The 26,523-nt window shown below is 43.8% G+C and overlaps 2 protein-coding genes across 7 annotated transcripts in view; one reads left to right on the top strand and one right to left on the bottom strand.

Moving 5' to 3' along the window:
- The window catches only part of MCM10 (minichromosome maintenance 10 replication initiation factor), a 43,268-nt gene extending 23,574 nt beyond the window's left edge, over nt 1–19,694 (top strand). For 3 of the 6 annotated variants that reach the window (XM_020881355.2, XM_020881361.2, XM_020881358.2), the window contains exons 17-21: nt 1,056–1,169; nt 3,421–3,566; nt 5,499–5,541; nt 5,628–5,727; nt 11,491–13,118. In XM_020881355.2, the coding sequence (XP_020737014.2) occupies nt 1,056–1,169; nt 3,421–3,566; nt 5,499–5,541; nt 5,628–5,711 (387 nt within the window). In that variant the 3' untranslated portion in view covers nt 5,712–5,727; nt 11,491–13,118. Of the gene's footprint in view, nt 1–1,055; nt 1,170–3,420; nt 3,567–5,498; nt 5,542–5,627; nt 5,728–8,213; nt 10,520–11,475; nt 13,119–19,440 lie in introns of those variants that run through there. The other 3 variants (XM_070472077.1, XM_020881357.2, XM_020881360.2) reach the window with 3 other exon arrangements.
- UCMA (upper zone of growth plate and cartilage matrix associated) lies at nt 18,096–26,154 on the bottom strand. Its single transcript, XM_020881348.2, has 5 exons — nt 25,952–26,154; nt 25,591–25,656; nt 25,400–25,492; nt 22,858–22,956; nt 18,096–18,489 (listed from the first exon to the last, which is right to left on the bottom strand). Exons 1-5 carry the CDS (start codon nt 26,004–26,006, stop codon nt 18,392–18,394), a joined length of 411 nt encoding a protein of 136 aa, XP_020737007.1. The 5' UTR covers nt 26,007–26,154; the 3' UTR covers nt 18,096–18,391.
- Between the last annotated feature and the right edge of the window lie 369 nt (nt 26,155–26,523).

A 26,523-nucleotide genomic window follows, 5' to 3' on the forward strand; every position in this document is an offset into this window, starting at 1 on the left:
TGAAGAGTATCATTCAACATTATTTAAATTGACTTTGGCATTAAAGTGTTTCAGTCCATATTTTATAATAACTTTATATTGTATAAAAATATCAAGTTACTGTGTTGTACAAGATATCAAAGCAGAGTTGTCCCTCCGTAACCATAAGATTTGTCCGGTTGCACTTTAGGAACAGTCAGTGTATATTAAAACCATGCACAAGTATTGTAGGGTTGTATATAAATAAAGCTATTAGGTTCAAAAGTTACAATAGGTTTTCCATCAACGTGGATGCCCTGTAGGACATTCAAAACATCCTTTGATGTATGAGGTACTGTTGGGTGCACTGCAGAAGGTATAGCGTTTGTGGTCCCTGTCAGTAGCCGGGGTAGTGGTCACTGAGATAACAAAAAAAGTGTTGCAGCAGATTTTTTAAATGTCCCATATTTACTGCCAACATGCCAAATGATCTACCTTTCTTTTGGTTAATAAAGGACTAAGGAGACAATTAAATATTTTTCTACTGGACTCGAGACTTAGGAGAGGAGCTCAAGCAGACCCTGAAAGACTATAGAGCCAAGTTCCCTGGCACTTTATGCCTTGTTCAGCTGTGCTGACTTGAACTGTGACCACATTCTGTCATGAATAGCTCTCTGCCCTCCCACCTTCTGCACACTGTTCCAGACAAGCAGGGATTGCTCCTGCTGAGTGCTTGGTCTGAAGAATAGAGTCAAACAGATGGAGTGCCATCACTGGGGAGGCATCCAGCACCTCCCATAAACTAGTCTGTGTTGGAACAATGGAAGCAATTCCCTTCTGGGGCACACTTGAGGTCGTGACACTGCTAATCATGTCATTAGTTTGAATTTGTATTTAGTGTCTTACACATCACCAGATGCTTTCATGCCTTCTATTTGTCCATTAAGGGCTTATTTCTACTTACCATCTTTTGGGTTGCAGTTCATTGAGCCATGCGTTCATACAGTTAGCTTGTTTCTTCAGGTCTGATTTGATTATTATTAAACAAGTCTATATCAGATTTGGTTCAAGGTCTTCTGGGTGTCATGTCACTCCAGGCTGAGGCTGAGCTGCAGGAACGCTATTTTGAGCCTCTGGTGAAAAAAGAACAAATGGAAGAAAAGATGAGAAACACCCGGGAAGTAAAATGTCGAGTTGTGACATGCAAGACGGTGAGTGCAGGAGACAGCTCTCCCTATGGCCTGTCTGTGGGCTCTGTAACCTTGCAGGGTGTGGAGACTCGGTGGGGTGTGGGGCCATGTTTTGTGACCACGGCCTAAACCCTGCCTGGGTTTGGGGTCATTTAATCAGGCAGGACCCCAGTGTTATCTCTCCTCCTCAGGTTTTTTTGTTTGTTTTTGGCTGTGCTGGGTCTTCGTTGCTATGTGGGCTTTTCTGTAGTTGCAGCCATTGGGAGCACTGCTCTCTAGTTACAGCTTTGGTTTCTCATTACAGTGGCTTCTCTTGTTGCAGAACACAGGCTCTGGGGAGCACGGGATTCAGTAACTGCCGCTTGTGGGCTCTAGAGCACAGGCTCAATAGTTGTGGCACATGGACTTAGTGGCTCTGTGGCATGTGGGATCTTCCTGGCCCAGGGATTGTACCCATCTCTTGCAGGTAGATTCTTTACCACTGAGCCACCAGGGAAGCCACCCTTCTCATTCTCAAGTTTTAACATGTCCTCAATCCTTAGTTCCCAGTCCCTGGGGCCTTCATTGAAAAATTTGATTTGGCATCAGATGTGACCAACCACTTTTGTTCCCTTCTGCTCAGGGCCTAACGTAAATGTCACCTAGAAAAGTTCTTTCTGTACATGTTTCCTGGCATTCCCATTCCTTTTGAATATACCTGCATGACTAATCAGCATTGTGAGCATGTGTAAGAGGAAGAAGAGGCTTAGCTTACAACTTTCTCTGACTTTACTTTTAAAACCTTAGATTCTCCTTTATATTTGGGGGGCAGCACTGAACCAACTACTCCTTTGAGAAAGTGCAGACCCTTGGGAATCAGTAAAGCCTTTCCCTTAGAGGACAGCTTTTCCTCTGCCAAGATGGCCATATTAGGACATAGCTGGTGTATTCCTTTCCTGTTGCTGCTTAACAAATGACCACCAACTGGGGGCTCAGAACAGCACAGATGTATTATCTAACAGTTCTGTAGGTCAGAATTTTATATGGGTTTTGCTGGGGTGAAATCCAGGTGTCAATAGGGTGCGTTCCTTTCTAGAGCTCTAGGGGAGAATCCATGTTCTTGCATTTTCCAGCTTCTAGAGCTTGCCTACATACCTTGACTCATAGCCCCTTCCTCCATCATCAGAACCAACAGTAGGAGGTGGGGTCCTCTCAGCTCCAACCTCCTTTCCTCTCTCCCACTCTTGAGGACTCTTGTGAATCCTTTGGGCCCACCTGGACAATCCAGGATAATTTCCCAGTCTTAAAATCAACTGATTAGCAACCTTCATTCCATCTGCAACCTGAATTCCCCTTTGCCAGTAACATAACATACTTGTGAATTCCAGGGGATAGGGTGTGAGTATCATGAGAGGATTATTTTGCCTAACACAATTGGCATACCACTGTACTCTGCCCTCTTTGAGGCTGCTAAGGCCAAAAGTTGTTCATCTAGACTCAGAGTGATTATGAGAAATTACATAGCACTGTCCTGATTCTGTATCAACCTTCACCTATCATTTCTTGTTCTGTTCAGTCCTTTTAAGGATCAAAATTAAATTACTTAAGCTCTTTCTTGGTTTTACTGCCTATGAAATAGGAGTAGTAATAAGCTTATAATCCTTTTCAGAGGCCTTGTAAGAGAAAGTGAAAAAGCAGCTCATAATCCTTCCCAAATAGGCCCCATGCCTATAACCTGTAGTCTTATAATCAGGGACTAGAGTGAATACAGGGTAGACCAACTAAAGTGAAGTCGCTCAGTCGTGTCCGACTCTTTGCGACCCCCGTGGACTGTAGCCCACCAGGCTCCTCCATCCATGGGATTCTCCAGGCAAGAATACTGGAGTGGGTTGCCATTTCCTTCTCCAGGGGATCTTCCCAAACCAGGGATTGAACCCAGGTCTCCCGCATTGCAGGCAGACGCTTTAACCTCTGAGCCACCAGGGAAGCCCAACTAAAGCTACTTAGAAATTTCCAGTCCTTTTCTTCTTCTCCCTAGCTATTGTCTTGATGTCACAGAAGATTACTGTGAATTTTACACCTGAAGTTGGGGCAAACATGAGAAAAAATGGTATTAATAGGGGGAATGTCAAGAAATCACAGGGATCACTGCACCTGAAAGATGGTAACTCCACTAGTCACTGCCTGGTAGTGACAAGAGAACGGAAGTTCTGAGGAACAGGGTGCGTTCATGGCAGCTGGCTCCTCTCTCCTTCAGACCTCTTGACAAGATCTTTGTGCTGGTTCTGTGCAGTGTGCCTACACCCACTTCAAGCCTCTGGAGACCTGCGTCAGCGAGCAGCATGACTACCACTGGCATGACGGTGTGAAGAGGTTTTTCAAGTGTCCCTGTGGAAACAGAACCATCTCCCTTGACAGACTCCCCCAGAAGCACTGCAGGTATAAGAATTCCTGGGGTTCTTGGTCCCATAGGCTTCCTGAACCTTTTTGCAATTCCCAGGTAATGCTATTCCCTAGAAACTTCAGACTGTCCTTGACCCTGAGAGAATCAGCCTTGTTCTGTGCCTTCTTACAGCTCCTGGGTCTCCCCAGCTGCTCCTGGAGGGAAGGGATCCTTCCCCTTTCACAACTGTACCCCCAATACTAAATATAGTGCCTGACACTAGGTTATCAGAAATGTTTGTTGACTAAATGGAACCTGGGTGGTGTGGGTTGTATGATGTTGATTCTTTGGAATTTGAGGCAGATTCGCTATCACTTTTAGTCTTCCTGAGAATGTTTCACCAGCATATCCTCACTACTTTTTGTTGTTGTTCACTTATTTCATTTGGGTTGTTGTTTATTTCCTGGAGCCCAAACTTCACTCTCATATCAAGTTTCTCCACAGCTGATTTGGAATGAGGGTGGGGGTGGAGGAACCCAAACGCCATTCTGGTTCATCCCCTTGTCAGAGCTGGTTTGTGCATTTTTTTTTTAACAATTGAGATTAGAATTGTTTAAAGTAGTTACTCATATATTGATACCTGATTTCTCTCCAAAATATTGTAAGAGCAAGAGCTTGTGTAAAACAATAGAGTATCAGAGAAATATGATCATTAAGGATAAGCAGTAAGTGCAACTCAAATGAAAGAATATGATGCTTTTCAGCCCCCAGGTGGCACTGTTACTTTGTTAAGAATTTGTGCTTTCTCTGGTCTCTCTCTTGTCAATTCTTGATCTAGAGCAGAAATGGGCAAACTTTTTCGGTAAAAGGCTAAATGGTAATTATATTAGGCTTTGCCAGCCCTGTGGTCTGTTTCACCACTGCTCAAACATGTTGTTGTGCCGGTCATAGGTAATAGTCATATAGACATGGCTGTGTTCAAAAAAAATTCATGAAAACTGTGGCAGGCTGGAGTTGGCCCACATGTTATAATTGTCTGACAGTGAGCTGTGTGTAGTATCATCATTGATCTGGTAGTAGGCTGTGAAAGTTCTCTCAATAGATACTGAACAGGTCTGTAGCTGGGGAAGGTGATGGAGAGGCTCCGGGTTAAGTCCTTTGCAGCTGATGCTCAGAGTGGTGTCTAAGGAAGATGGGGAGAAAGGATGAGCCTGTGGGGTGGCCCTATGCCCAAGACCCTCTCAGATCCAAGGCACCTGGGAGCCACAGTCCCATGACTTCACTGTATTTCATTTGTTTCTCTCTCCTCAGTGTAAAATTGCTAGAAAATAAGCTTTCCCCGTAGTATCCCCCTGACTTCTCAGGGTTGGACTCAACTACCATGGTAAACAATGAGAATGAATCTCTAGGCCCTTTGACTAAAGAGAGTGAAAAATCTGTGGACCAGGAAAAGATTTTCTTCCTGTTGTGTTGCTTTGGCCCCAAACTAAACAGTGACCTTTCAGTGGAAAAGTCAAGATATCACTGTCTTCCCTGTTCTTACTACTGAAAACCGGGAAGCATTGTTCAAACCCGAAGGAAGAGTAACCCTCTCTTACCACAACTGTTGAGTTCCAGAAAAGGAGAAAGGAACAAGCCATGGGCTTCTTGTTGCTGTAGGCTGGCTTTCTCAATCTGAGGGTCATCCCAGTGACCTTCACTGGAAACCAAGCTCACTCTCCTCATCTGTAGAGTGCATAGCCCTATGCAGCCCTACCATTTGATATTCCTTTTCTGAAGTATCTGGCTTTTGACAGACTTCAAACCATTGCTCAGATCACTGGTGTGTGTATTTTCAGTAGCAGTAGAATGTAAACTGGAATATGAACCTTACCTTAGTGAGCTTTGGCTTAAATGAGGTGGATCTCAAAAGTCAAGGAGCGCTGTTATCTCTGTGTGTGTGGACCTGTAACCTCATCACTGAGTCAATCCCATCTTTTCTGTTTTAGTAACTGTGGCCTCTTCAAATGGGAACGGGACGGAATGTTAAAGGTATGTCATCTGTAAGGTGATAGATTTTAGTGACCCATGCAAATACTGTTGACCCATTTCTTATTAAACTGTTTCTGTTTTTCTAGGAAAATACAGGTCCAAAGATAGGAGGAGAAACCTTGTTACCAAGAGGAGAAGAACATGCCAAATTTCTGAATAGCCTTAAATAGCCCTGACCTCAAACAGGTATCTACAGCTTACATTGCCTCTTATGGTTCTGGAAAAGCATTAAGTTTTGGCTCTGAATTGCCCATGTTCCCGACTGACACAGTCGAATACTGTTAAGCCTACAACTTTGCGTTGGTTTAACATCAAATTTAACATGACCTTTAAGTGGAAAATCAAGATACCAAAAGGTAGATAAAGAGTTCTGTTTCTCTGTCTCTTGGGTTATAGAGTATGTGATGTCACTTCTTAATCAGAGTAAGGTTCTGGTATTTATGTGGACAGCCAGAGGCAAAAGAAGGAATTTGGCTCAGGTAACCTGCCTAACTTCTGTGCTTCAGTTTCCTCGTCTGTAAAATGAGGAAGGTTGGACTAAATGATCTTGAAATGTGCTCTCAAAACTCTAAATATAACATTTTGCCATTTAGAAAATTATGACCATCACCCTTGATATAGTCTCACTATATTAATATTAAAACCCAGGTTCCTTCTGTTGATTCTGCTGTTACCTCCACTTTGTTCTTTGAAATCAAGTCACTGACCCAGGTGGCATTTCAGTTCATGTCTATATGGCTCTTTGTGCCCTTACATTATTGTGGAGCTCTGTAATGGAAATACCTAAAATTTCATCATTTTAAAATATGGTTGTGTTTAAATATGGCTTAAAGAAACTGAAACCTCTAACCAAAACAATTGTAAAACTAGAGAAACCATGAAGCCCATTTGGAAAACAGAAACATCCCATAAGGAGAATTCTGTGGAGTTTCCGACTTGCAGATATTGCTTATTAGACACACTAAGAATTTTAGATCAGGGATTGCTGGGACTTGTGGTTTCGCTCAAGTCTGGGCCCTTCAGCTCAGTAGTTCTGGGATTGTGGCTGAGGTGCCCATCCTCAGTTTCCCCATCAGCAAAATAAAGGTGATGATGTCTTGCTGGCATGGACTCTTGTGAGATAGTGCATGTGTGCCGGAGCACAGTAGGAGTGACTTTCATCATTAATGAGAGAGATGGAGCTTCCCAGGTAAGAGCACAGAGACCTGAGATGTTATGGGCACCTGGACAGAAGGGTGATGATGGAGGTAGACAGTGGTGGATGGCCTCAAAGGAACAGACAGATTGTGCTGGAGAGGGAGTCCAGGGTCATGCTGTGGGTTAGGTAACTAACTGCATGGATGTTGAGAGGAAACTCTGAAGGGATGGGAGGTAGATAGCCCAGACATTCAGATGCACCAGGCTCCCCACCCAGGGAAGATCAAGGTGGTGACAGGACACAACTCTGGGGCACCTTAGCCCCCAGGGCAAGACCTATACAGTCTGAGGTTGCAAAGGGCACATGGGACTGGGGACTATGAAGTGAAGGTCGCTCAGTCGTATCCGAGTCTTTGTGACCCCATGGACTATACAGTCCATGGCATTCTCCAGGCCAGGATACTGGAGTGGGTAGCCTTTCCCTTCTCCAGGGGATCTTCCCAACCCAGGGATCAAACCCAGGTCTCCTGCATTGCAGGCAGATTCTTTACCAACTGAGCCACAAGGGAAGCCCAAGAATACTGGAGTGGGTAGCCTATCCCTTCTCCAGCAGATCCCCTCTACCCAGGAATCAAACCGGGGTTTCCTGCATTGCAGGCAGATTCTTTAGCAACTGAGCTATGAGGGAAGTCCAAGGTGGACTGTAACACATTGTATACAAACATTAGGTGCTCATTAAGCTTCTAAAGAAACAGCAGTTTTAAGAGCACCGAAGGCTGGAAGAATGCAGTCAGCACTCCCAGTGAGCAGGATGGGGTTTCATTGGGTCAGTTCCGTCTTGCCCTGCACCCAGCTCAGAGGGGCCCGTACGTCTTAGGTCTCTGCCCTGAACCAGCCCAGGTTTTGGTGTCACCAGCAGGAATTAGGGTATATGACTTTGGCAGGGTCGCAAGCAGAAAAACAGATGGGGAGGTGAGTGTTACTCATCGAAGATCATTTCCAGGTCAGTCTTCAAACACAGATAAAAATGTTGAGGACTGGCTTTCAGAGCAAAGCAAAGGGTTGAGTGGCAGCATATGAGGGTTTCCGTGAACCAAAAGCGGCTGAGGTCCTAATCATTTAAGCTAGGTCATGGGTACATGGAGACTGGTGCTCATGTCTGTATTGTCATATGTGTTGTAAGATATCATGATGAAAGGTAAAAACAAGCAACCCCAGTTTTTTTTCTCTGTGATACCTACCCATTATCCCTGGGGGCAGTTATTGTTCCTTCCTCCAGTCTAGTGCTATATTTTGAGCGTTGCTGAGCATTGTAGTGGGTTTGTTTATCCACAATATATTATATCATATGATATAAATATCATATATTTATCTACAAATATACAAGCTGCTAGCTTGTATATTTTAGTGTGGTTCAATTTCCAGGTGCCAAGCCCAGTGCTACCCTACTGGTGTTCATTGAATGTTGGGTGGATGGAGAGATTTTAAAAATTGTGAATACAAGGAAGTTAATAAATGTTTTCTGAATTGTTCAGTGCTGTAAAAGTGCTGCACTCAATATGCCAACAAATCTGGAAAACTCAAGCAGTGGCCACAGGACTGGAAGAGGTCAGTTTCTGTTCCAGTCTCAAAGAAAGACAATGCCAAAGAATGCTCAAACTACTGCACAATTGCACTCATCTCACATGCTAGCAAAGTAATGCTTAAAATTCTGAAGCCAGGCTTTAACAGTACATGAACCATGAACTTCCAGATGTTCAAGCTGAATTTAGAAAAGGCAGAAGGAACCAGAAATCAAATTGCCAACATCTGCTGGATCATCGAAAAAGCAAGAGAGTTCCAGAAAAACATCTACTTTTGCTTTATTGACTATGCCAAACCCTTTGACTGTGTGGATCACAGAAACCTGTGGGAAATTAAAGAGATAGGAATACCAGGCCACCTGACCTGCCTCCTGAGAAATCTGTATGCAGGTCAAGAAGCAACAGTCAGAACTGGAGGTGGAACAACAAACTGTTTCCAAGTAGGGAAAGGAGTACATCAAGGCTGTATATTGTTACCCTGCTTTTTAACTCATATGCAGAGTACATCACGTAAAATGCTGGGCTGGATGAAGCACAAGCTGGACTCAAGATTGACAGGAGAAATATCAATAAACTCAGATACACAGATGATACCGCCATTATGGCAGAAAGTGAAGAAGAACTAAAGAGCCTCTTCATGAAAGTGAAAGGGCAGAGTGAAAAAGTTGGCTTAAAGCTCAGCATTCAGAAAACTTAAGATCATGGCATCCAGTCCGATCACTTCATGGCAAATAGATGGGGAAACAATGGAAATAGTGACAGACTTTATTTTTGGGGGGTTCCAAAATCACTGCAGATGGTGACTACAGCCATGAAATTAAAAGATGACTGCTCCTTGGAAGAAAAGCTGTGACCACCCTAGACAGTAGATTAAAAAGGAGAGACGTGGGAGGGGGGATCGGGATGGGGAATACATGTATATCCATGGCTGATTCATGTCAATGTATGACAAAAACCACTACAATATTGTAAATTAGCCTCCAACTAATAATAAATAAATAAATAAATAAATAAAATAAAATCTTCCTTTAAAGAGTCAAAAAAAAAAAGACATTACAAAGTTCCATCTAGTCAAGGCTATGGTTTTTCCAGTAGTCGTGTGTGGATGTGAGAGTTGGTCTATAAAGAAAGCTGAGTGCCGAAGAATTGGTGCTTTTGAACTGTGGTGTTGGAAAAGACTCTTGAGAGTCCCTTGGACAGCAAGGAGAGCCAACCAGTCCATCCTAAAGGAAATCAGTCCTGAATATTCATTGGAAGGACTGATGCTGAAGCTCCAATACTTTGACCACCTGATGCAAAGAACCAACTCATTGGAAAAGACCTTGATGCTGGGAAAGATTGAAGGCGGGAGGAGAAGGGGACGACAGAGGATGAGATGGTTGGGCAGCATCACTAACACAATGGACATGAGTTTGAGTAGGCTCTGGAAGTTGGTGATGGACAGGGAAGCCTGGCGTGCTGCAGTCCATGGGATCACAAAGAGTCAGACTCTACTGAGCCACTGAACTGAACCGATAGGTCAAGCATGTAGGCTACTCCATTTAGGAGAGTCCTCTGCTTGGGCAACCTGAGTTTCCAAACACCATTTGACCCAAGTGAATACCGTGAAACAATTGAGTCAGTTGGTAGGATTATTATTTTGAGATTTAAACTCTAGCTAGAAATATTTCTCCCAGGATGGTATTATAGTAGGAACATAACTCTTAAAAGGACGTGGTTGTGGGAGATAGTTGATTCAGGTTTTCAAGAGCCAGGAATAAATTTCACATGCCTTAGATTCCATCAGAGTCTGCTCTGTGTGTAGAAGTTTCTGTCTGAAGCTTGTGTTCCCTTATGGTCACACACTTAGGAATATTTCACTTTCCAGGAGGAATGTATTTTTGTTTTGTTTTGTTTTTTAAACAGAGAAAATGTTTAAATCTCAAAAATAACCAAAAACACTTGAAATTCTCATATTTTTGATTGCTCATTTCAAGTAGATATGTTTGTCCCATAAACTTAAAACAGGTATGGGTCTGAAGTAGGTCACACCTGAGCAGCCACCTGGACACTGAGCTGCAGGTTGCTCTTTGAAGACCCCTCCCTGTATAAGAAACATGTTCTTGTTTGAACCAAGGGTGTTGTGAAAGTTCAGATTCACTTCTGTATATGTTGTGCAGTAACATTCTTATAAAGGTGGATGGGTGTGCTGAATGTAGATGCCCCTGTTTTTAAATTTGACTTTTAAATTTTGAATAATTAAAAATATAATCGAGTTACTTCTCAGTTACTCTAGGTTTTGGGGGGCTTCCACTGGGGATGCTGTTTGTGTGTGTTTTGTTAGACTTCAGGGATGAGAGGGGTAGGTGGGCTGGAGGGGCTGAAGACTTCAGGGATGAGAGGGGTAGGTGGGCTGGAGGGGCTGCATACTCATTTGCATTAAAACTATGGTTCATCACAAGACCATTCTTTAATCCTCCTACCCTTTTTACCAATGTGTGTTAATAGCAGTGTAGGGGAAAAAAAAAAGCAGTGTTGGGCTTATTGTATAATCAGAACAGGGAAAGCACATGGTGGTCTAAGCACACAAAAATGGTCATGTCCTCCATGGTTGATCACAGTATTATCTTCACAATAGATTTTTTTCTATGCCTTTTTTTGCGAGGGGGGTTTATTTTGTTTGTTTGTTTTGAGCATGCACAATTTGCAAGATCTTAGTGCTCTGACCAGGGATTGAATCCAGGCCACAACAATGAAAGCCTAGAATCCTAACAGTAGGCCACAGAGAACTCCCTGTGCCTTTTTTTGTTTAGAGGAAGGAAGTGGCTTTTTAAAGAAGATTATCTTTCTCTTGAGTTTTGTTAAACTACTTTCCCTTTCTGAACAACAGAAGGAAAACAGAACTAATTTAGGTAACAATGATCCGGAATAGCAAATAAGAAGCTTCTGAATGAGGACTGTGGAATTGTCTCCAAAGAGAACTGAAAACATTGAATTTTCAGCTTTTAAAATTTCCTAGTTTTCAACTTTTAATGTTTTGTAAAAACATTACAAGTTGATGTATAGGAAAGTTGACAGGGAGTGATTGCATGAGTTGAGTTTTTGTGTAAAAGTTGATGATAGAAGTAAAGCTAGATGTTTATAAGAGACTAAATGTGTCTGACAACATTAATTTTTTAAATTCAGGAGTGTAAATCTGTTTGCCCGAGTTGTCACTGATAGCAGCCCATCTCAGCCTCTGCTCTTACAGGTAAAGCAGACACTTCGGATGCCATGGGGAGAGATTTGGAAACAATGCCACTCACAAGAAGGATGATGGGCTCCAAAAATGAAATTCTGTATTTGTCAGTATTGAGGAAAGAAAGAACGATGTATCTAAAGAAAATAACAGATACAAAAGGTGGAAGAAATCCGTGGGCATAGCTTGACAGTAGTTTGTGAAAAAGCTGTGGAAGTTTCGAAAGTTAAAGAGAGCCGAGAATATCGCCACACAGCTGAACTCTCCAGATCAAATGGAGATGAGACCTGCCTTGTCCTACACAGTCGGCCACATAGCCAATAAAATTGACTTGCGTTTTGGAGAAAAGCCAGACAGCGGTAACTGAGGTGGTGAAAACTCAAAGCCTTTTCACTGAAAAAGGAAAGAAAGACTAGAAATATATATACAGTGGGGTTTTGTTATTCATAGTAATTGTTTCATGAAGCTACCAACTGAGCTAGCAGATACACAATCACTGCTCCTAGAGGAAATACAGGTTAGGTTTCTGTGAGCCTCTAGTCACGTTTTGTTCACTGGCCCAATAAATAACTTTATATTATATATGTTTGTTTAAAGACACCTTATTTAATATATATTGTTGACTCATTAACGTGGAACTCGCAGTCAACAGCCCTGTGACTCCTGACCAAATGAAACTGATCTCAGCACATGTGTTTTCTCTGGATGATCCATGCCTCCCATCCTTCTTGCCCTCAGGAACACTAGATCATACTTCAGCATTCCACTTGGGAGCCATTTTCAACATCAGAAGCACAAGAGTGTGACAAACGTGGCATGAAAAGGACATTTTTTTACAGTATCAGAGCTGAAATTAGCAAAAATGTTGCTTTGACCTCAGCTAGGAGCAACTCAAGTTTCTTATTAGTCTGCACATGTGCATGTCCGTAGTGACCACACAAAAAACACCACAGGTACTGTTTTTGGAATTAGAAGTAAAATTTAGTTATTAGGTGATTTTGGAAAAACACAGAATCCACAAATAATGAGGAACAACTGTGTAATATTTCCCAAAACAGGGCCAGACCAGAATTGTTCTCATTTTGCAGATTAGAAAATTAAGTGATTTGAAACATGGATTGCAACTAAGTCTGTGATAATGTTGCTTAAGCAGAGACTTCGCTATTGGTGTTTTTTTTAAGTCAACTTTATTAAGGGCTAAATTTCACACAGCAAAGAGCACACATATTAAGTATATTGTTTGGTAAATTTTGGCAAATTTATTCACCCACATAACCACCACCAAAGGCATGATAGAGGGTATTGTCATCACCCCAAAATGTTGCCTTTGCCACTTCCTAGTCAGGCCACATGCCCTGGTCACATCCATCACTGAGCTGTTTAGGTCTGTGTTTCCTAGAGTTTCATATAAATGGAGTCAAAACAACACACCCTTATACATCGCGTATTTTGAAATAAAGCCATGTTGTTGCCTGTGTCCATAGTTCATTTTTTACTGTTTAATATTTCATAGTACGGATATGTCACTTATGTCATTTATTATGTTACTGTATGTCATTATTCACCTATTGATAGATAATTTGGATTGAATTGTTTCTAATTTGGGGCTGTTATGAATAAATAACAATATTCAGATACAAGTCTTTCTGTGGATATATTTTTGTTTCTTTTAGGTATCAGTAAATAGGAGTGGGATTTCTGGAAAGTGTATGTTTACCTCTATAAGAAACCACTAATATATTTTCCAAAGCAGTATGATTTTACATGCCTATTAATGATGCATGAGGGTCCCATTTGCTCCACATCCTCACCAGTACTTGGTATTGTCAGCCTTTTCAATTTTAGCCATTCTGATGGGTGTATCTTATTGTGGCTTTAATTTGCATTTCCCTCATGACGTCTTTTCCTTTGCAGTTGGCCATTTGTATATCTTTTTGGTGACGTATCTGTTTACTTTCTTACTAGGTCAAGATGAAAATTCTTTCTGTGTTCTAGATGCAAGTGCTTTTTGCAGATATGTGTTACCTGGTTTTAGCTTTACTATAAGGTCTTCTCTCATAGCTCAGTTTGTAAAGAATCCGCCTGCAATGCAGGAGACCCCGGTTCAATACCTGGGTCAGGAAGATCCGCTGGAGAAAAGGATAGGCTACCCACTCCAGTATTCTTGGGCTTCCCTTGTGGCTAAGCTGGTAAAGAATCTACCCACAATGTGGGATACCTAAGTTTGATCCCCGGGCTGTGAAGATCCCCTGGAGAAGGGAAAGGCTACCCACTCCAATATCCTGGCCTGGAGAATTCCATGGACTGTATAGTCCATGGGGTCGCAAAGAGTTGGACACAGCTGAGTGACTTTCACTTTTCATTAGGTCTATGATCCATTTCACATTAATTTCTGTTTAAGCTGTGAGTTAAGGATTATGGGTCATTGTTTTCCAAATGAACATTCAATTGTTACAGTACCACTCAGTGAAGATGCTGTAATTTTTTCATTGTATTATTTTCACTTCTTTGTCAGAAAATCAGTTGACCATTCGGGTCTACTTCTGGACTTATTTCTGTTAAATTAATCTTCATGTCATTCCTTATGCTAGTACCACTGTCTTAGTTACTGTAGCTGTGTAAGTGTTGGAATCAGGTAGTATTAGTCCTCCAACTTATTCTTTTTAAAATTCGTTTTGGCAATTCTAGGTCCTTTGCATTTTGGTGTGAATTTGTGAATCAGCTTATCAATTTCTACCCCAAAATTTTATTAGGATTGTGTATAATCTATAATTTTAAGATTTTTCATGTGTGAATATGTCTCTTCATTTATCTGAGTCTTCTTTAATTTTCTCAGCAGTGTTTACTGGTTTCAGTATACATATCTATTTTTAAATAGTTTTATGGTGTCATAAATGGTGTTTTTTCCATTTTAAATTCCAGTTATTTTGCATACATGCTAGTATACAGAAATACAAAGCATATCTGTCTATTGGCCTTGTATAAATAGGTTCCTATTTGAAAAATCAAAATAATATGGAAAGTGGACAGAACTTTTTTAAAGTGCCCCATACATTGTAAGATCACAGAGTATACCAAAAATCTAGTTGTGAACTAGACTATTAATACGTAACCAGTTTGCTTTTGGACAGATCCCTTAACTCTTAAATTATGAAAATCTTGCCAAAGGATTGGTTGAAAAGAAATTAGAAATGAATTTTCCCAATGAAATCAAACTGATAAAAAGCACATGTCAGGTTTTGTCGGGGGGGGGGGGGTGGTTGTGTGTGTGTGTGTGTGTGTGTTTGTTGTTGTTGTTGTTGTTGTTGTTAATTTTTAAAATCATTCTGGGTCTCAGGAAGATTACCACTTCCTTCCAAAAATCTAAATAAACAAAGGCACAAGATAATGAGTTGCAAAATCTCCTTGGAGCACATGCACTCTAAAAGAAGAGAGATGATGATGAAGAAAATGTCAACATACAAAATTGTGTGAAAAGACAATGAGTTCATCCTTTAAGAAAGTTTTTCAGTCTCTTTCCTGGAACCGCTGAAGGACTAGGGAATAGTAAGGAAAGAACAGAGAAGAGTTAGTTAAAAGAGTGTCCCACAGGCCACCCTTTTGATAAGGCCAGTTGCTGAAAATATGGATTCTCCATTAGTGTAATTCCTATGAAATTCTGCTGCCCAGATTCCAGTCCTGTTTGCTTTGGCATCCTTCTCCCTGCCCGAGAAATGGCTGCAGTTGGCTTTGAGTGAAGAAATTCTAAAACCCTGAGATACAATGGGGCCCTTGTTAAGGGTGGGGGTAGAACTAGGTAATAGAATTTTTTCTGCCAGAGGTCTTTATCTCGCGTTAACGTGCCAAACGTAGTCATTGAAGAGGCAAGGACTGGCCATTTTGTTATTTTGATCTGGCCACTCACCCAGACTGTTTTTGGTATTTAACATCTATATGACTCCAGCATTCCCTCCTATGCACGAAGCAGTTTTTGAGCCAGGTGGCTGCAGGGTATGGCCTTGAGTCAGATCTCATTGGCTGCCATGCACCTGATTGCTGGCTCCTGCCAGAAGGCAGTGGCTGAGTGAGTGTCACCATATGAGCCAGTCTGTGGCTCCTCTTGTTCCCTGGCTGAGCTGAGAGAGCAGTGCTTTGCCTTTTCTCTGTAGCATATGTGGGCATGTGAAGACACACACCCTCGTAACTTGGGGTTACCAACCTAAAGGTCAAGGACTGAATCTGCTGGCATTGCATCTGACTTTTGGCCAACCGAGAGGGCATTTTGTGTGGGTAGAGCATAGGCCCAGCAGCCAGCAACCCTGGCTCGGGACCTGAGCTGGCTGTCAGCAGAGCTTGCACCTGCCCCATGACAATCTCGTCTCTCAGGTAACCCACCTTTCCTGGGTAACCAAGCTGAGGAGAGGCATTGTGGCTCCTGCATGCCTGTTAGCAAGAATTTCTGATCTGTGTGGTGCTGAGTGCATGAGTGCCTTGCCGTGGAGAGCACAGGTGGTCTACCTTGCCCATTTGCCAAGCCTCCCTGTTGTGCTACTTTGCAGGGTGGAATAGGAAGTAGGTGGGATGCACAAGTGAGTCTCCCCTGTAGTTCAGACAGGACCATCTCTGACCCTTGCCCCCCTCAAGCTGACTGATTCTCCAGTGTAAACCAGAGCCTGCAGAGGTGGAGGACAGACAGCAGAATTCCATTTTGGTCTGTTTAGCTTTATGTTCGAAAACTTAGAAATACTCATTCTTTCCAAATAATTTCAGTCTTGTGAGATAATAAAAAACTAATGAAGTACTGAAGCATCTGCAATTTTTGCTTCTTGCCAGTTTTTTCCTCTGCTTTCAGCTTCTAATTTGAAGTGCCTGGTACTTGCAGTGAGCACTGTGGGAAGCAGGGGGTTTCCTAAAGAGCCTGTCTGTTGAAAACATGCCCAGAGGCAGGTGGGTGGCCATTGGGAATATGTGGATTGAGCAGGTTGGGTTTCACTGATTTCCTTTTGGTTCAGTTTAGGTTCAGTTTACATACACACAATCTAAGACTTGCATAACATTAGAGCAGACTTCTCAGTGATCCCCAAAAGAGCATAATCAAAATACTGTAAGCCTCAGCTGTGGATAGGTAAACACAATTGTGTCATGTCTTAATAAATTGGGCACAGCTTTGACTTCTGTTGTGTTGGGTCTTCACTTGTGCCCCAAAAATGAATTTCAGGACTCCTAAGAAGAGAGTGGCTCCCCTCTTCCACCTGCCCAGGTAATACCATTTAGTGGTAGAGTTTGCCCAATACCCTTCCTACCTTCTCAAGGCTAGTTCAGCTCCTGCTTGGAGTTTGTGTGAGGAGATAAAATGATGACATGAGGCAGTTTGGAATGTGCATAATTGCTTGATCACTAGAGTATTTTTAAGACTTCTATCCTAGTCTTTAAAAAAGTTACCTTGTATTCATTGCAAAGTGTCTAGATCTAACTAATTGCTCCACCTCCAGGGCTTTTCCTCAAAAAAAAAAAAAAAGTAGCCCTATACTGCCCTGGAAACCCACTTCCAAAGTAGGTTGGACTCACCAGCTGGAGACCCAAGTCAAGGGGGAAGCAGAAGACCCAGGGGAGGAGACTGGGAGATGGCCAGGAGTGGGTGTTTTTTCTTCATCTCTGAGAAGAAAGATGATCCTCTGATCCCGCAGAGGTGCCCACTTAACATTGTTCTTGAGTTTTCTGCATTCTTAGTGTGGAATCCTTGAAGACAATTGGGAGCAAGGCTGGAAGTAACCTCGTGCTTAGTCTGTGGCAGGAAGGCAGAGCCCTTGGAACAAGAGAGGGCCTTGCTATGGGCTGAGTTGTTTCCCAGGAAAAGATATACAGAAACCTAACCCGAGACCTGTGAATATTGACCTTATTTAGAAATAGGGTCTTTACAGATGTAATTAAGTTATTGAGGTAGTAGACACCCTTAATGACTGGTGTCCTTATAATAGACACAGGGAGGAGTGTGTAGAGACATGGGGACTAAAGGCCACGTGACGGTGCAAGGAGTGACTGGAGCGATGCTGCCACAAGCCAGGGGACAACTGAGCCCCCAGAAATTAGAAGAGGCAAGGGAGGATCTCCCCTGGAGCCTTTGGAGGGAGTGTGGCCCTGCCAACACCTTGATTTCAGACATCCAGCCTCCAGAACTGTGAGAGAATAAATGTTCACTGTTTTTAAGTCTCCCAGTTTCTGGCACGCTGTTAACGGAAGCTCTAACAAACTATGAAGAAAAAGTAGTAATACTACAACTGAACCTTATCTGCTGGCTACTTTTGTTTATAGCTGGCCTCACTGTAACCCTGGCTTTTGATTAATGCCATTAAGAAACCACCATTGAACCTTAAGACTTTTCAGAGACATGAGAAGCACCTGGGCTCAGAGAATGGTTTTTCCCCAAACAGTTGCATTTACAGGTCCCTTTCAGTCACATAACTACTGAGACAGGCTGATGAAATAGTGAGACATGCTCCCGAGTCCAAGCTTCCTGACACCAAAGTCTGTGAGCCCCACTGTCATTTGGGAGGGACAAGTTGGCACCGCTCAGCATGAGATTCGAGAAGACAATACAGTGTGGATTCAGCGTTTTTATTCATAAGCTGTAAGCAGATACATGATCTTTTCTTTACTGTGATTTCTCATTTTTCTGTGGACCAGGAGTCTCTGTGGGAGCAATGGGGAAGCAACAGGGAAACTCTAGTGACACCAGGAGGCCCCACAGGCCTTTGCTCACCTCAGAAAATCATCTGCCAAGAAGCGCAAGCCTGGACATTTCCTTCCGTGAGAACAGAAGGCCCTAGGCGACTGAGGCCCTGTGAAGGGGCCTGTTTGTGTGCGGGAGAGGTGCCCAACTACCGGGGGTGGGTGGATGTCTCAGGCTCCATCTTCTGTGTCCCTCAAACTGAGGTCAGATGTGGTGGCGGTTGTAGAGATAGGATGGGTATAGGCCATCGTAATGCCATTGGCGCCACTGCTCGATGGCCTCCCGGCTTCTCTCTTCCTGTTCTGGGGACAAGAGATGAAGTCCTCATGTGAGGATGGAGGGCTTGGATCTGGGCACAGCCATCAAGTCCCCCCAAAGTATCCACTCTACCCCCGTGACATGAACCATTGTGCCTGTGTACATGAGTGACAGACAGAATGTCTCAGCTGGAAACGCCTAAAAGGATGCTGAATCTAAAGCCTCCCTTTTACAGATCTGGCCTAGTGCTAGTTGCCAGGAGAGCAGAAACCAGGATCCTACATTCCGTTCATTGCACGTTCCTGCTCAGCCAGCAAATTCGGGATAGTCGCATGCAAAAACTGGCCCAGAGACTCACCAACTAAGACAGAATACAAAATCATAGCGGCAGAAAAATAGATTGCAAAAGCATACTGTTGAAAAACTCATGAAAGGAAGTCACTGTCAATTTCAAGTGATGGGCTTATGAGTGAGGTTTTCCCTCTGTTTCTTAGCTTTAAAAGTAAAGTTACGTGTTTTTTAGCCATCTGTATGTCTTCCTTGGAGAAATGTCTGTTTAGTTCTTTGGCCCATTTTTTGATTGGGTCATTTATTTTTCTGGAGTTGAGCTGGAGGAGTTGCTTGTATATTTTTGAGATTAATCCTTTGTCTGTTGCTTCGTTTGCTATTATTTTCTCCCAATCTGAGGGCTATCTTTTCACCTTGCTTATAGTTTCCTTTGTTGTGCAAAAGCTTTTAAGTTTCATTAGGTCCCATTTGTTTATTTTTGCTTTTGTTTCTAATATTCTGGGATGTGGGTCATAGAGGATCCTGCTGTGATTTATGTCGGAGAGTGTTTTGCCTATGTTCTCCTCTAGGAGTATTATAGTTTCTGGTCTTACATTTAGATCTTTAATCCATTTTGAGTTTATTTTTGTGTATGGTGTTAGAAAGTGTTCTAGTTTCATTCTTTTACAAGTGGTTGACCAGTTTTCCCAACACCATGTTTATCATAGCTAGGACATGGAAGCAACCTAGATGCCCATCAGCAGACGAATGGATAAGGAAGCTGTGGTACATATACACCATGGAATATTACTCAGCCATTAAGAAGAATTCATTTGAATCAGTTCTAATGAGATGGATGAAACTGGAGCCCATTATACAGAGTGAAGTAAGCCAGAAAGATAAAGACCATTACAGCATACTAACACATATATATGGAATTTAGAAAGATGGTAATGATAACCCTATATGCAAAACAGAAAAAGAGACACAGATGTACAGAACAGACTTTTGGACTCTGTGGGAGAAGGCGAGGGTGGGATGTTTCAAGAGAACAGCATCGAAACATGTATATTATCTAGGGTGAAACAGATCACCAGCCCAGGTTGGATGCATGAGACAAGTGCTCGGGGCTGGTGCACTGGGAAGACCCAGAGGGATCGGGCGGAGAGGGAGGTGAGAGGGGGGATCGGGATGGGGAACACATGTAAATCCATGGCTGATTCATGTCAATGTATGACAAAACCCACTACAATATTGTAAAGTAATTAGCCTCCAACTAATAAAAAAAATTAAAAAAAAATAAAAGAATAAAGTTACGTTGTTACAACTAATTGGGAAAAGGGCTGGACCAAGCAAGTGCAGGGAAATCTTAATAACTGCTGATTCTGGGTGATGGTTATATGAGGGTTTGTTATAATACATATTTTTCCATATCTTTGAAATGTTTCATAGTAAAAAGCTAGAAAGAACAGAAGGGAGTTTTTAATGAGTAAGAAATCTCAATTTTCTGTCCTTGATGAGATGTGTTTCTGAATAGGGCTTCCGTTGTGGCTCAACTGGTAAGAATCCAAATAACACATTTGTGAAGCTATGGAATTAGGCTTCTGATGCCAGTTCAGGACTGCCTGTTAGCCACTGTTGTTGTTCAGTTGGTAAGTTGTGTCGGACTCTTTGCAACTGCATGGACTTCCCTGTCCTTGTTAGCCACTGTGAGGTACCACTGAACCATGAGCAGACATCCCAAGGCCATCAGTGTTTAAAAAGCATCCTCAAAAAGTTAAACAGAATTACCATGTGGGAATAGGTGAAAAAGATGAAATGTGGGAAGATAGACTGTAATGTCTAGATATGTCTGTGTGTATTCAGCCATGAAAAGGAATGTGGTTTTAATATCTGCTGTAACATGAATGAACCTTGGAACGTGCTAGGTGAAACACACCAGACACAAAAAGAAAGATATTGTGTGATTTGTCTTCTGTGAAGTATGTAGTATAGGCAAATTTGTATGGACAGAGATTATATTAGAGGTTTCCAGAGGCTGTGGGGATAGGGGAATTAATGCATGATGGGTGCAAAATTTGAGGTGATGAAAGTGTTTTGGAAATAAATAATGGTGGTGGTTGTGAATGTACTAAACGCCACTGAATTGTACACTTTAAAAAAAATAAGTGAAGGTGACAAATTTAATATTCTGTATATTTTACCACAATTTTTTTTTGAGTATTTGGGGAGAATGATGGGAAGATAGAAAGTTAATAGAAGCTAATAGCAAGCTCTATGATGCATTTGATCATCCTTCGTTTACAAAAACATGGGCTTCGCTGTCAAACACCCCTGCGTTTAAATTCCTTACTACCTATGTCACCTTGGACATTCACATATTCTTTCAAAGACTGGGTTTTTGAAACTGTAAACTGGAAATTGTAAGACCAAAGAACTGGCCATAGGATTATGTAGTTCAGTACAGAGTCTGGCAGGACAAGTGCTCAACCCATGACAATAGCTGCTGTCACCACATCCCCCAAAGGCCTGTGTCCTGCAGCCTTTTCATCTGTGGGCAGCACCCGAGGCCTAAGCTTCAGTCTCCTCTAGCTTTGCTGGAGAACCTAGCATCCCTCAGGTGCCTCACCCCTCATCCTGATTCATTGTGGAAGGAAAACAGTGAACATTTTCCATCCAGGGGCCAGGGACTTCGACCTGAAACATTTAAAAATGCACAAAATAAAGTGCTGTTATTGATACTATGAGTTTAAAAAAAAACACTGAAAGAATTTTAGAGGCCACATTCTCATTTTTTAAATGCCTTGCCCCAAGCTGTCTACCAAGTTAAACAAATTTGTAACAGAAATATTTGCCTCCGAGTTACAACAGTCTTAGCTTTTTCTGGGACGATCGATTTGCCAGGATCCTGCCCAACACCTGTCTGCAGCGCTCAGGCAGGTGTCACCTGCAAGACAGTCAGTGTGGCCTGCAGCCCTCTGGGACCTGGTGATGGTGTCCTTTCCACTAAGAGATGCTCTAAGGGCACCTCACCTCTCAAATGCACCAGAGCGAGCAAGTGAGGAGGTTGGTGACTTTAGAAATGAAATCACACTTTCTCTAACAAAGGTCACCTTAACTGGGGTCTTAATGCCTATGTTCATCTGCATCCAAGAACTTACTCAGAAGCATTTCAATCTTGAAGTTTCAAGAAAGAGCAAAAAAGTAATAAACACACACGTTGGCCTGCCTGGTCTGAACCCTGTACATGTTCTGTGGGTTTCTGGCCATGAGTGACACGTGAGAGTAGTCAATGAATACAAAGTCGAATCCCCTCAGTGTGGAAGGCTGTGGTTCGAAGGTAGAGTGTCCATCCACCCATGCCCACACCCAGAAGCCCTGCTGAAACCAGCATTCCCAAGGCGAGGCTGGAGCCATCTCCCAGGAGCAGAGGGTGGGGATGAGGTGTGCAGACTGCCTAGTGAGAGAGACACAGGCAAAGGCCAAGGCTTTCCAAATAAGACACTCACAGCAACTGGATGGGTTTGCAAACCACATAGGACCTTGCAGGGGTCCAATGCTCTGAGTGAGGGGAGCCATCCCGGGGGCTGTAGATGTTCAAGTTGGAGTGGGGAGGGTACAGAACTGAGTTCATTTGTTGGGTTTGCTTCCACCAGTCACAAAATGCTGATAATAGTGACTAGGGAAGTGAAGTCCCAGGTTTTCCAGGATGGGCAGTTCTAGAGCCATGACGTTGATGTAAATCCAAGCCACTTGAAAGTGAGCTTGAAATCCCCCCAACCCAACCCTGGGAATGATGGCACAAGTGTAGGTACTGAGACAGAGCACTCCCAAGTAGGAGGAGAAAACACCATCAACCAAAAACTCCCCAGCCCCACAGTCCCCAACCAGTGGGTACCCTCCGTGTTCTGGCCTCTTCCATGCCTTCTCAGGTTCTGTAGCTACTTTTGTGACTTTCTCCCCTTTTTATTTTATTTTTTTGAGACTCCCATAGACATGAATTGAAAGTAGAGCTGCTCTTATCTTCCTCCTCTAATGCAAACTTGGTACATAAATAAATAAAATTTAAGGAAAAGTATAGGCAGATCACATGGTTTTCCCACAAGCTTCCAATTCCCAAAAGTCACCGGCTGATGAGCTCTTACCGTCGTTTTGCTCCTCCACGAAGTTCTCAAACTCGTTCCTTTGCTCTTCATGATACTCTCTGCGCAGCTCGTCTGCCCGCAGCTTCTGCCTGTTCTCCACTGGGGGAGGGGAAGGCGAGAGTTGCCCCCAAGAATAGGGGCAGCCACATGCATTGAGGGGGGCACCAGTCATTCTGCATAAGAAACTTAGGTGCCGATGAGGCTGTTTGTGAGGGGGAAGTGCGGGGCCTCACTGCAGTGGTTCACCCTTCACATAGACTTTAAAACCTGAGGGACCCAGGAGAGCATCCCAGCCAACCACCTCATTTTGTGACTTTAGAGGACCGAGACCCCAAAAGGTGAAGCCATTTAGCTCTAGTCATAAAATTGAGTGGTGTAGCCAAGCTTCCTGGCCCTCCCAGAAACTAGTTCTCTCAGATGATAGAAATAATGGATTCCATGAGGGAATAATCCAACTTTATACTAACACTTGAATATCCATTCTGCAACTTTGAGCACCTGTCATGGCCAGAATATATGCTAAGCACTGGGATTAAAAAAGCAAGTAAGAAAGATCCTGTCCCTCTGCCTAAGAAGTCTGTAGTCCGCTTAAGGAAAAGATAGGAAAATAAATTGCACCCAACATTGTGGCTGCTATGGTGGAAATCACCACAGGGCCTGAAGGTGGATGGTGTTGTCATCTTTACATTGACCTCTTCAGTGTGAGAACTGTGATTGTCTGGAGGAAATTCTTTCAACAGCACCTCAGTCTCCCCACTGTGACATGAGGAAATCACACCATACTTGTGTGAGGCACTCTGAGGGACTGCTAGCTCTCCTGCCCTACTCGTGGCCTTCCTGCCTATGGAGCTTTCCAGTGAAAGCCTCATCAAAAGAAGTATCTTGGAACTACGAGAGCCACAAATTGGATCTCTGACTCAGCAGTGAATAAGACAAGATGCTGGATGCTGTTTTTATACCATGGACTGTGTACCTAGGATACATCCCTCCTCAGGAACATGCCTTTCCTCTGATTAGTTCCTTTCACTGTAAAGTAACCTGCATCTTTACCCAGAAGCTTAGAGATAGGAGATGCCTGTTTTTTGCTTCCAAGTTTGTTTATCAAAGTGTCGCCTTCCTTTACTGAACCTGAGACATAAGTGGGCATTGTTCTCCTGCCCAGTGCCAGAGCTGACAGGGTGACAGCAGATGAACTCAGGTGCATCCGAGGTGTTCACCAGGTTGTCCTGGACACCCATGCCTGAAACCCTGAGCTTCCAACCCGGGTGACAGATCTCTGGCTTAATCATGCACCTCGTTCTGAATCCCCTTAAAGGATGGAAACTATTCGCCTCCTAAATTCACACCCATTCCCCACTGGGAGCCTGCCAGAAGGTTGCTTCTCTCATTTCCATCAAGAACTGCCCAAGCTCCATCACAGTCTTTTCAGGGTTTCTTGACATTTGCTAACCTTTAAATCCCAAATTGTGTGAGGCCTGGAGATACTCCCAGTGTGGGTTGTACTTCTCCAATTAAAAAATAAATAAATAAAAGCTAATTTTATCTCCAAGCATTTTCATCTCACTTCTTGCCCATCATTTGAAAACAGTCCTGTTATTTTCACTGAGCGAGTTACCTTGCTGAGTGTGCTGAGAGGCACAAAGAGTTTATTCAGACACACAGAAATGACGACTCAAGCCTTGGACTCAGCGACTGTCAGAGCTGAGTCCTTAGAAGAATCTAGTTCAAGGACAGAAAACTCAAATGCTTTCAAGGGTCGGCAGGTCATGGAAATGAGGGTCATTGCAGGCAGGGGATACCAAGGCCAACTTTAGGCTGAGGAAACATCCTTCCAAGCTCAAAAGTCTCCCAACTGCATTGGAAGTGAAGACTTAAAAACACTGCTGGCTGAACACCGCTCTTTAAATAAGGGGCTTATAAATAAGGGAACTTGAGCCCAGGGAGAGGAAGTCGTCAAGGCCACTTAGCAGCAAAGCTGTCACCAAACCCACATTTCCAGTTCCCTGTCCCACGTGCCTCTTCCTGCCTGCAGTCCTGCTTTCTTGCCTGTAAAGGTACACCACAAATTATCCAGAAAGCACACGCTGAGCTGCTGTGTCCGCACTCCACCAGAACATAGATTTCCCCCATAACTTTTTTTTTGTTTTTTGGCTGCTCCACGTGCATGTGGGATCTTAGTTCCCCAACTGCAGATTGACCCGTGTCCTCTCAGTGAAAGTGCAAAGTCTTAACCACTGAACCACCAGGGAAGTTCTCCCTCTTAACATTTGTAACTTTCAGAAATTGAGGTGCAGTTCATCAGCTTCAGTGCATTCATGTGGCCCTGTCCCTCTTTGTTCCTTACCCTGACAGCATAGCCAATCAAGACTGACCTACAGTCAAAGAAACATGGTGTAACTTCTGATTCAGAGCTACAGTTACTTTGACACCCGAGGACCTGAGTTGAGTCCTCGGTCCCTGGCCATCCCCGCAGCCCAGCTGACTATGGGAGAGAGAAGGAACAGGAAGGAGCAAGAGCAGAAGGCAGGCCGCAGCATCTTACCATTGACCTCGTCTTGGGATCTAGGGGATCGCTTGCTGCGCTTCTTGAGGAAATTCAAGGCATCTGATTCCTGCATGAAAATCTCTTCCACGTCTGAAACCCGAGGAGAGAGGCCGGTCACACGGGCTCACCAAGGCTACCTCAGGAGCCAACCCATCCACCCCGCACCCTCGGGCGGCCCCGGTACTCACCATCCTGTGCCTCTTGTCCTGCCACCTGCCTCATGCCCACTGACACAGCGGCCCCCTCCCGCAGCACTGTGGGACGAGAGCACAGCGTGAGGGCTGCAGCACCCCAAGGGAAGTCCTCACCCCCAGACAGGCCAGGGCGGTCCTTCCCAGGCCCTGTGACTTGCCCTGGAGCCCTGAATACAAGTACCAGCCGCCGTCAGTCTCCCCAGGAAACTGTCAGACAAGCTTTTTCCCTGTGCTGCATTATGTGACACATGCACACACAAGTACAGCCATCTTAACAAGAGGCACCCTGTTTACCTGGGCCACCTAAATCGCCTCACCTAACACCAGGTCCATCCTGCAACCTCCCCATACTTACTGGACAGGAGTGCAATGGCTGCAAGACAGATCAGAAACAGCTGTCTCCAGGCCATCTTTGGAAAGGCTGAGGCTGTCTGGGGACCAAAGAGGATTCTGCAGACCTTGAGGTTGCCAGGTCCTCACTTCTGTGTCAGGCAGGCCAGGAGGGAGGGAGGGAGAGAGGCAGGAGGCAGGGATGCCACTGAGGGGGTGTGGGAGGGGTCCCAGCCGTGGCTTCCATTGGCTGCTCCTACCAGAGCACTGGAGATGTTTTTGGCACCTTGCAAACCTCACAGAAGCAGAGCTTGTCACTGGGGCCCGAGCCGGGACAATTCAGAAGTGGCCTTTCCAAGATCTGCACCCTAGCAGTTGCTGCTGGAACACCCAGCCTCTGAGTCAGGATTCCAAAGATCAAGGGCAAGTTTCAAAGGCTCCTGGCATCTGCTTCAGAGGAGGTGGGGGCTCTAGTCCTGGAGCTGAAGTATCCAGGAGGGAGGGAAGGAGGCTCAGTGGGGGGATTTGATTCAGCTGTCAGGCTAGGAGGGACCGTAAAAGCTGGAAGACCGCCCCCCCCCCCAGGGTGACGCTCAC

The sequence above is a fragment of the Odocoileus virginianus genome, chromosome 9 (genome assembly GCF_023699985.2).
Source record: "Odocoileus virginianus isolate 20LAN1187 ecotype Illinois chromosome 9, Ovbor_1.2, whole genome shotgun sequence".
NCBI lineage: Eukaryota > Metazoa > Chordata > Mammalia > Artiodactyla > Cervidae > Odocoileus > Odocoileus virginianus.

Excerpts from the sequence above, each read along its gene's own strand:
- UCMA (XM_020881348.2), bottom strand. The coding sequence starts at position 26,006 with ATGGCCTGGAGACAGCTGTTTCTGATCTGTCTTGCAGCCATTGCACTC. Across the intron at positions 25,657-25,951 it reads AGCCATTGCACTCCTGTCCA|TGCTGCGGGAGGGGGCCGCT; the intron begins GTAAGTATGGGG and ends CTCGTCCCACAG. Across the intron at positions 18,490-22,857 it reads CGTGGAGGAGCAAAACGACG|AACAGGAAGAGAGAAGCCGG; the intron begins GTAAGAGCTCAT and ends TCTTGTCCCCAG.